At 43.4% G+C, this 10,059-nt stretch overlaps 1 protein-coding gene across 1 annotated transcript; it reads right to left on the bottom strand.

The window, feature by feature from the left end:
* Positions 1-499: 499 nt before the first annotated feature.
* On the bottom strand, positions 500-9,103 carry kptn (kaptin (actin binding protein)). Its single transcript, XM_068600742.1, has 12 exons — positions 8,640-9,103; positions 7,190-7,272; positions 6,998-7,082; positions 6,379-6,433; positions 5,533-5,611; positions 4,786-4,859; positions 3,784-3,890; positions 2,753-2,857; positions 2,566-2,629; positions 2,298-2,433; positions 1,427-1,600; positions 500-845 (listed from the first exon to the last, which is right to left on the bottom strand). Exons 1-12 carry the CDS (start codon positions 8,839-8,841, stop codon positions 681-683), a joined length of 1,329 nt encoding a protein of 442 aa, XP_068456843.1. The 5' UTR covers positions 8,842-9,103; the 3' UTR covers positions 500-680.
* Positions 9,104-10,059: the final 956 nt, after the last annotated feature.

Here is a 10,059-nt window from a genome sequence, read left to right as displayed (position 1 = left end):
CCAACAGGACTCCTGGAGCAACACTGACTCCAGATCAGCTTCACTTCATGGGACGTTGATGGACAGTGCAGAGCAGGATGTTTACATGCAGAAGGAACGTTTTCCAGGTTAAGTTGCAGCTTTGGTGGAGATGTTTGGTGGTTTATGAAGATTGGTTATTAAAGAGATTGTCAGGTAACACACACTTGTGCCTTTTCGTTTGCCATGTGCCAGTGCGTGAAAATACAAATCTGTCATTATTTGCATATATTTTTTAGATATAGAAATACAAATTAAAATAAATGATAAAAATCCTGTTCCAGTGGAATTCCATAGATAGGTTTGTCGCTATCCCGAGACATATCAGAGTCTCAGAAAGGTGAACTAAGGAGGGAAAGTTTCACTGGGAAGGAGTGAAATAATCTCACTAAACTGGCATCTGTGTTAACATGTTATAAAGTAACATTGAAGGAAGTGCACAGCAAATAAATACCACAACAAACAACAAGAACACTGAGCGTGAACAGACCCAACGATGATTTATTATCTGCAGAAGACTAAACAGCATCTAGAGCACAGAGTGGGATGTCCGGGTCTGGAAGTGGAATACGGAGAAAGTCCTTCCTGGTCAATGCATGAAAAAACACGTCTCAGTCTCATCCATCAGAAGTTTCACGTGGGGGGGAAACATGCTGCTTTTCTCAAGTTGACGGGGTCTGCGCTGCACCCTCCTCTTCCTCAGTGGGAGCATCTTCCTCCTCGGCGTCCAGCTCTTCGGCCGACTCCGGCTCGGGGCCGGCCGAGAGCGCCGACACCCTAAGGGCGAGCCGCTCCAGGACCAAGTCGGCGGTGCAGATGAGAGAGTGCTGAAAAGACGGAGCGACACAACACGAGGTGAGACACACGAGTGCGTGGAGACAGAAAGTCTGCTGGATTCATTTGCACAATGTCGTCGCGGAAAGCTTTGCCTCGGGATTGCCTGTGCTGAACTGACATGTGAGGGTGACTAAGCTGAAAAAGCTGGAGATATTTATTATTGAATTAGTTATTAATGCCAACTTTGCCTGCTCAGTGGTGGAGAAGGAAGCTGCATCACACTTTGACTGAACAAAAACTCATTTGAATGGAGAAAAGCAAATGAAAAACTGTATTGGAGTATTTGGTCATGATGTCCTCATTAGGTATTTATGTTGGATCAGTTCCACTACTTCCTCAGAGGCGACACAATCAGCTCTATCACTCATGCTGCAATTTCCTCTGGTGGACAGTAGAGGTCAGCAACTACTTGACGCTTCAAGTCCCTCCTTATTAGAAATAATATGTTTTCTCCAGTTCAAGAGCGGGCTTTTTGTGTTTGACTTCGCAAGCAGATGCTCTATCTGCCATGGTAACAAGCAGAACAACAGCAGACCGGCCCTGATGTAGCACGGCTTTTCCTCCAACACACCTGTAAGATGTGCAGCCCCTTCAGCGTGAGGACCGCCAGCTCTCTCAGCCCGTCCCCGGTCAAGTCCAAGTAGATGATGGACAGCAGAGGACTCTTGAAGCTCCGCCTCCAATGCAACTGAAACTGTCCGTCTCGTCCTCTTCCTGCTGGCTGGAATTTGTAACAAAGAAGTTCCTGCGTGGGCGAGAAAGGCAGATGACGCGGTCATCGGTCGGGCAAATTTATGATACGCCTCAAAAAAATGAAGACAAACTTGATATCTCATCTTTCAGCGTTATTATCATGTAATGCTGTTGAAGTGGGGTAAGGCGTTGCGTCTACAATATTGGTAAAACAAGTTATGCATTGTGTTGAAAACATGTTGTGTGTGTCTTCAGATCTAATATATTTTCTTACTCTGTGACAAAGAGCTCCATTGTTGTCCAAAAACGATTAAAAAAACATCACGGATAAACACTGTCCTGCTGCCCATAATACTCAGCAGAGCACCAAATGTGCATTATTCCACCGCTGAAAATAGTCCCCGACAATTTACTCCCATTTGAGTAACACTTGGAAAAAAACACACCGACCTGCGGTTTTAAGGAAATTACTGCACCTTTCTAAAAGAGATTTATTGTATTTAAAGGTTCATGTCGTCAGTTGGAGCTGGGGAAGTTGGAAAGTTGAAGGTGGAGGACGAAGGCTTTGTTAGATTTGATCTTTTCATGGGATTTATTGACAATAAAAGTGACAAGTTCAGCCTCCACCTGAACTTCCCCCCTCAGGTAAACACTGTCAGTGCTGGAAGTGTCGCCGGCCCAGCCACCGTCATGTTGACAGCCGCATGGAGGCCATAGTAATGCTTCTGAATTTCAAATTTCGCTCTGACCTGCCCGTATGTTCCTAACAGCACCTCCTTCTGCCCGTCAAAATCCAGGTCGATGACCAGAGCGCAGAGCACTGCGTCCCACTGGTCGCTCTCTGAGAGGCACACCGAGTGAGACAAGCCTCGCTCCTGGACATCTCTGAGAAAACACACACACACACACAAATAACACACTGTTCTGAGACATTTTATCAACCACAAAATAATGTCTATGTGAAAATGCACAAAACCAAGCGATGTCTCCACTGATATCCTCAGAAAGTCTTCTGACCTGTAGACAACTGCCATCTCTATGGTGCTGGTTACCAGAAGATTGTAACCTTCCATTTCCACACCTGAAAACAAAAAGCAAGACACATGCACACCATCAAAATCCTTTTTCCGTTTTTTGACCAGACTAAAATATCCAGCGTGACGGACAGGGATGCTGGGGGAACTGAAACAGGCCGCTAACGTACTTTTCTCTCCTGTGGGCGGGTCGGGCTCGGTCGGGCAGCTCAGAGGGAACAGCAGCACTGAAGAGATCGGACTGTCGAACTGGAAGCGCCAGCTCTGCAAAACCTCTGATAACAGAAAAAAAAATCATACACCATACATCCTTGAAACACCCAGAGCAACAGGCCTGCAGTATATAATCAGGATTACTGCCTCTCGTAGGCTAATAATACAGGCATTCCATACTACTTGAAAAGTCTCTGCACACCCACAATGCAACGTTCATTTGACTGCGACTGATTAGACTTTCGCTGTGTCTGAAATCACTCCCTATTTACTTTGCGCTTTTCTCAGTATGTATATTATATATGTAACATTATTATATTAGCCTCTGCTAGGAACACCACGATGCAATCCGACAGCCACGCCCTTTGAGGGTGGAGCCTCTTTTCGCCCACTACTCATACATTTTCTACGTTGGCCGCGTGATGTATTTGTAGCAGTTCATGAACGAGTGAAAGCAGATACATCTGTGTTGAACGAGGGTTTTTTGACAGCGATGGAGGTTTTGCAGCCATTTTGCCATGGGTTTGTTGACACTTTTCTAGTTTTATTTCACAAAGCCGGTGATGTAGTAGCTGTCAGACACTCCTGATATCTCAAACTTAATTGAATTAAAACGAGGAGGCGGAACATTTTCTCCATGTATGCCGCCTGTAATCACGATGGGAGTGATATTTAGATGAGTGTGGGAGCAGCCCTCCTTCTGACTCTCCTCTGACTCCCGACTCTCCTGTTGGGTGGGACACATTAGGAGTGATAAAGCCTGGTGGCCTTACTTAGTTCCCAGCATAAGTCTGCAGATGTCTCAGCGGTGCCAACAAGAAACACCTGTGCAGGATCACACACTGGCACATGAATAATGCAACAAAGTAAAAGGCGCAGAAACCCTGAAGGAAGGAAAGAGAACTGTGTTCCTCTAACACTTGGGAGGTTAAAGCAGTCATGTAATAGAGCTGAACCTCCATTATACTGTGTGTGACCCCCCCCTCACCTGGGCCTGTCTGGTTGACCAGCGCCAGTCCAACGCAGCCGTTCTGACAGCCAAACGCAGAGAGTCGGCGGCCACCGGCGATGCTCAACATGTCCAACCACAGCACACTGCGGAGGTGGAGGGGAGACAGCCAAAGCACGCAGGCGGTTACGGGTCTTACATACATTTAGCTCAGCAAATGTGTTGACGTATTTATATGAGACACTCATGCTGGTGACTTCCGCTGTCTTTATGCTCTTTGTTTCGTTTCATTGGGAAGAACATCAACTCGTTTCTCTTTTCGCATTCCTGTCGTCGTCTCCAATGCTTTCATCACAAGTCTGTGATTGAGTCATCAGATGCTGTCCTGGAGACACCGACTGCAGCAGGAAACCACCACAGAGTGGGTTTGACCCCGGTCGCAAAGCTTCACAGGCGTGATGATGAAATAAAAAACGGAGGTTGAGTTTGAAGATGAGTGTGGACGTAGGGGGGTGGACGTAGTGGAGATTCCCTCACCTCGTTTTAATGAGCTCACTGTAAATTACGCCATTGGGGGGGTTTAATTTTGAGAGTTGGAAACAGAGTAGATGCATTATGCAGAAAAATCAGGAGACCGATTAATACAAAGGAATATAGAGCGACTTTTTAGATGCTGGTGGTCTCAATCACCCCATTACTTACCACACAAAGTCACCTAAAACACTGTGGTGGGATTACCACCAGGGGGTAAATGCCAATGCCGCCCTTCTCAACGTCCTACTCCCCCCATCTTTCCAGCTCAGAGCGTCTGTTTCGATCTCAACCACACACCTGTAAGGTTTTGTGGCTGCATCGTGCACGGTTGTGACGCTGTTGTGGTCACGAAATCAGATCGACAGAAATACCTCTGCCCACAAACCGCTCAGTGGTCTTCTCCAAGAGCACATTGTGCCACGGTGACTCACACACAGGCTCACACACAGGCTCACGAGGGGAAACTACAGTACAGAGCTGGCAGAAGCAGAGGGCCCTCAGACTCACTTGCTGGGCAGTTGCTGTAGTTCAGGGAAGAGCCTGTCCACCGGCTGCTCTTCAAACTGGTGGAGGGAGGCGTTCTGTTGGGAACAGGAGAGGCAGGCTGCGTGACGCCGCGTGATCAATCAAAGTGAAACGTCTCCGACGGATATGCAAAACTCATTACCGTCTCGTTTCATCGCTTTTGTTGAGAGAAAAAAAACTAAAACAAGCCTTCCTGTTGCTTTTTTTCATCCCTTTGACAGAACAATGGCTCTTGATGTGGCTTCCATCTTTGAAACCCAACTTAAAGGGAACATTCCCATATTCCATCAATTGAAGAAGACCATGTGACGTGACTGAAAGCATCACAACGGTTTCTAAATGAAAGTAACATTGTTGTGACAAATTATTCTTGTGTTTTGTTTGATTTAAAAGACAATGTAGTGTTTTTTTGGTAAATTTACTTGAAAAATACATAAACAAAATTATTAAAAATATTCTAGCCATTTTGTTCGTTTCAATTTCCATTCCTCATCTCCACAGGATACTTTGTTACATTTTCAAAAATGTAATTAAATGACAGCAAAATCTGCTATTTTTAAAAAAATGTAATATATTTATGTAATAAAAATAGTTATACAAGTTTACCACATTATCTACTTTAGTGGTGTCAAAAAACATAAACTCACAAAAACACACACTTATTGACGTACTCAGACATTTGTCCTAAATACATACATAATCTATAAATACACACACACACACACACACCTCCTTATACAGGTGGATCCTCTGGTCGTGCCCGCTGAGCAGGAACACCGTCTCTCTGCCTGCGTCGTCACACTGCACTCTGTGAGGGAGAAAAGTTTGCTGACATTCACGGTCCAGATGCAGCCGTCATGTTTCTTCTCTGTCAGACGCTGCTGACCGACAACGGGGCGACCTTAACGACACTAAAACCCATAAAAACCTAGCGGGAGCTGCGTATTGGTGAGACGAGGTGCAATTATTGATTCCTGCTGTGAAATCAGTTCAGCGGAGCAGTAAAAGTGCACAGTACCAGTGAGGCGCGGCACTAATATTATATAAAGAGTGAGAATGATACAAATACTCAAAGACGTGTGAGTATATACAAATGGAAAATGTTGTGTTGTTAAGACCTGTTTGAATCTATTATGACCAATAATCACAATGTGCTGCTGATGTAGAAAGAGTATGTGTCAAAGAAAACATTGTACTTTGTATGTATATCATAACGTTGAGTCTACACAAACCCAACTGTATATAGACACACCATGTTTCCTAATCATCGTGGGACGCTGATTGTGAACATTTACTATCTTTATAGGGGTGGCAGATTGCCCAGCAGAGCAACGCCTGTGAGCTGGTTTGTAGCAGTCCTCCCTTCGCTCTGTTGTGAAGATAAAAACCTGCTCCGAGCTGGTTTGGCCTGCAGCGGTAGCGGCAGTTGCCATGCCAACTGAGGTGTGAACTTGAGCTCTCTTTGTGAGACTGAAAAGCCGGGATGAGCCCCCCCGCCCCCAGAGGTAAACCGCTGAATGCCTCTGCATATTTAGGGGTTCAATGTATCCCGGCCCTCTGCAGCAACGGACTTACTCTGTGTGGTAGAGATGGAAGGGCGTGAACTGCAGCTCCAGATTCAGGCAGCTCTCTGTTCAGAGACACACACTCACGTCAGCATGTGTGACGCTGCACACGTCATTCAGCAGCACATACACCAAATACAGAAATACATGTGCCTGTGAAACACATGGATATGGCTGTGATATGAATCCTGAAATAACTAATGAGTCAATATAGTTAAATCAATGTTATGTATTCCAGCTGACTTTGACTCCCTTATGGCCACATTTACTTCCAGCTCTTTATATTTCCATCTGGTGGTTTTCTGACACGTTCAGACCAACGGGTCATTACACCAATTAGCTAGCAAGCTATCGTACCGCCGCTAACTGAACAGTATTCCAAATGAGAATAAAAATAGCAGGGAAATAATTGTGGCATTAGAAAATAAAAGACCACTGAAATAAAGAAAAGTTGTTAAAACATAACATCCTTTTCTAATAAACAATATGTTTTTATTTATAAAACAATAATTACCTATTTATTTATGAATAATGTGTTTACATTTTAATATATATTTGTTCATATACATTTATCCATCTATCTAATATTGACTCCAACAGCGTGCCATGCAGGACGCCGCGTCACTCACGTGCGATGGACTCCAGGTTGAACTCGGAGCCGGGCTCGTAGTCGCAGTAGATATTGAGGAACGGCGTGGCCTTGTCACCAGAGTCCTGCAGGAGTTCAGCCGTTATCCACAAAGCTTCTAGAGGTGGAACAGCAACTCTGATAGCAAAGTATTCACTCGCTGTGACTCGTACACCGCGACATGTAAACGTACCTTTACGAACGTGATGCCCACCACCAGGCCTCTTTTGGGAGGAGACTTGTTGAAGGCATCGATTGAGACGATCTCTGCATCAACTGGATAAAGAAGACAGCATCAACCAACAAACAACAACTATTAACCAACAATCATCCACCGACAACCATCAACCAACAAACATCAACCATCCAACAACAAGCATCAACCAACAAGCATCCAACAACAAGCATCAACCATCCAATAACAACCATCAACTATCAACCAACAAGCATCCACCAACAATAAATAGCCATCCATCAACAACCATCAACTATGAACCAACAACCGTCCAACAACGACAACCAACAACCATCAACCAACAACCATCAACCAATGTGTACAACTCAGCTGCAGCACAAGTGTCAGGACTAAAGTACTCAAAGTTACAAAAACTGCATTATAGAAATGAAATCTGATCACTATACGTAATACTTGGTTTACTGAGATTATTTGAAGCAGAAAATATGTTTTACCATATCTGAAATGTACTATCTTTCCTACTATCATCTGTAATCGCTGATGGAAATAAAGAACATACATGTGGGATAGTTATTAATTCATTAATCCAATAATTGTAATAATGTCTTTTTAATGTACATGTATTTACTGTGAAGCCAACAACGACCATGACTCAAGGTAAAAAAATCAGGTACTTGGTGAGCTTCACATTCACTTTTCATCAGGTCATGGGGAATACTTTTTTGTTTATTTAGCGTTCTACAGTTTAGGAGCAGAGCAGAGGACAGCAGCTGTCACTGTTCAGCACATCTGGAAAAAGAAAGCTGACATTATTTGTGCTTCCTGCAGCAGAGGAAGGAGCCCACTGCGCCGTAAGCACAGTGAACATGACCCCCGGCTCTGATGGATGCTCATACGTTGCTTTACAGGTTATTTGATATTTTTTCTTGGGACACAAAATGAACAGGACGGACCATGTTCTCGTTTTCATTACGTTTTCAACCGTTCTGCTTCTTTTACTCTTAGAAGTACAGTGGCTTGAACCCTGCACCTTTTTTATGCGCCTGTAGTTTCTTAGTTTTCATACTTGTTTTTTTTAAACTTACAATTAGCACGTCAGCCATGTGGGCCAATATAAATGTGTGTATAACATGATATATGTGGAGTGGTATTATTATAAACATGCTCTTAAATTATCTGAAATAAAAGTTATGGATGTACAGAAATGCACTGTTATGATATACTATATTATTAATGCAATATTGTGTGAGTAGCACTTACATTGTACTTGGCTTAAGGGAGAGCTATTGAACCATTTAATATGCAGTACAGAGTAGTTGCAGCTGTCAGGTAAATGCAGTGTTGTAAAAAGCCCAATAATTCCCTCTGAAATGTGGAGAATAAGTATCGACTATTATCGAATAGAGGGACCCGGGAGAAGGAGGAATAAGGGGGGCCCGGTGGGTACCTGGGATGTAGGTGAACTGCACCTCTTTGGCCACAGGTCGGATCTTCTGCTGCAGCTCCTGGTATCTGAAACACACCACCTTCCCTTTGAGGGTGGCCGCCAACAGCTCCTGCTCCCCGGCCTGACACAGCCCGTAAATGTTGCTCTGCGACGGGAAGCGGCTGAAGCTGTCCTCCACGAAGGGATACGACTCTCGGAGCATCCTGCAGATGAGACGGAACTCCCCAATTTGATCAGAAATGTCACGAACTGAGATTGTTCATGGTTGTTTTTGTGGCAAGCTGAACCCCCATTTAAGTTCAATTTAAATTAACTTGAGAATTAAATCGGGATTTCCGGTCGTTCATTTCAAAACGCGGGCTATTTAACACGTAATGTAACGCTCGTTCATCAGTTAAAACAAAGTCTGTTTCATTTTAACGAAAGAAATGCAAACGCTTGGGAATATTGATGATTTCTCGGGTTGTCGCAAAGCAAAACATCCGGGTTGGGTGGTGGTGCGTTCATGGCTATTGGATATATAAGCTTTAGTGCTCCTAAACGATCCAGCGAGGAGGGAAATAAGTCTGTTTCTCTGTAAAAAAAAAAAAAGAAAAAGAAAAAAGATCAACGTGAACTAATACATCGCCCATTTCATCACGCAGAGGTTTTTTCTGTTGTTTTCCCTGCTATTTTGTTTAATTTGGTTTGTGGATGTCTTTATTATGTCACAGAAACATAGCTCCCTGCTGTTTGAGTAACTATTTTTAGTCAATCTGATTTATTATGTCATCCCACTGATCACAGAGTGAATTCTGGTAATTTCCAAAAAATCACGGAGTCCGAATTTATACAATTAACCGACTAACTACGGTCTTCTTGCCTGTGTTCCCTAATTACGCATCGATTTTAGGCTCTGAAGGCAGCGTGGCCTTTTGTCTAGTTCATGTTGTAAATTGATGACTGACTCGAGGCATCACATTAGTCATCCTGCCACCTTCTGGTACTCTTTGTGTATTACATCCCAAATCAAACCTGGAAGTTTTCCATTTCAGGGGACATCCTGCGCTTTCTTTTTATTCCAATACATTTATTTGACACCTTTAAATACTATTTACTTCTACACCTAGATTCAAAATCCAAAATAAAATGAACAAATAAACTAAGATATATTATTATGGATTAAAATAGGACTTTATTGTTCCCTTGGGCAAATTCACAAGCTACTCTACCACATACATAGCAACACAATGAGCCCCATATTTACCAGCTGACCATTGAAGTAATGTACACATTCATGCACCAATAGTCATATGATAACATATACTTTATACCATATTCAAGTTTATTTTGATCGCCATACGTTTGGACTTTTTTTGTGCATATTACAAATTTTAAATGCAGGATTTTTATTTGTGACAGCAACTGTTTTACAGCAGCA

This window comes from Clinocottus analis, unplaced genomic scaffold (genome assembly GCF_023055335.1).
Source record: "Clinocottus analis isolate CAN_PGR_092001 unplaced genomic scaffold, fCliAna1.0.p SCAF_5, whole genome shotgun sequence".
NCBI classification, from domain to species: domain Eukaryota; kingdom Metazoa; phylum Chordata; class Actinopteri; order Perciformes; family Cottidae; genus Clinocottus; species Clinocottus analis.
Note: the sequence above shows the minus strand (reverse complement) of the source record. Positions and strands in the feature narration are given on the sequence as shown.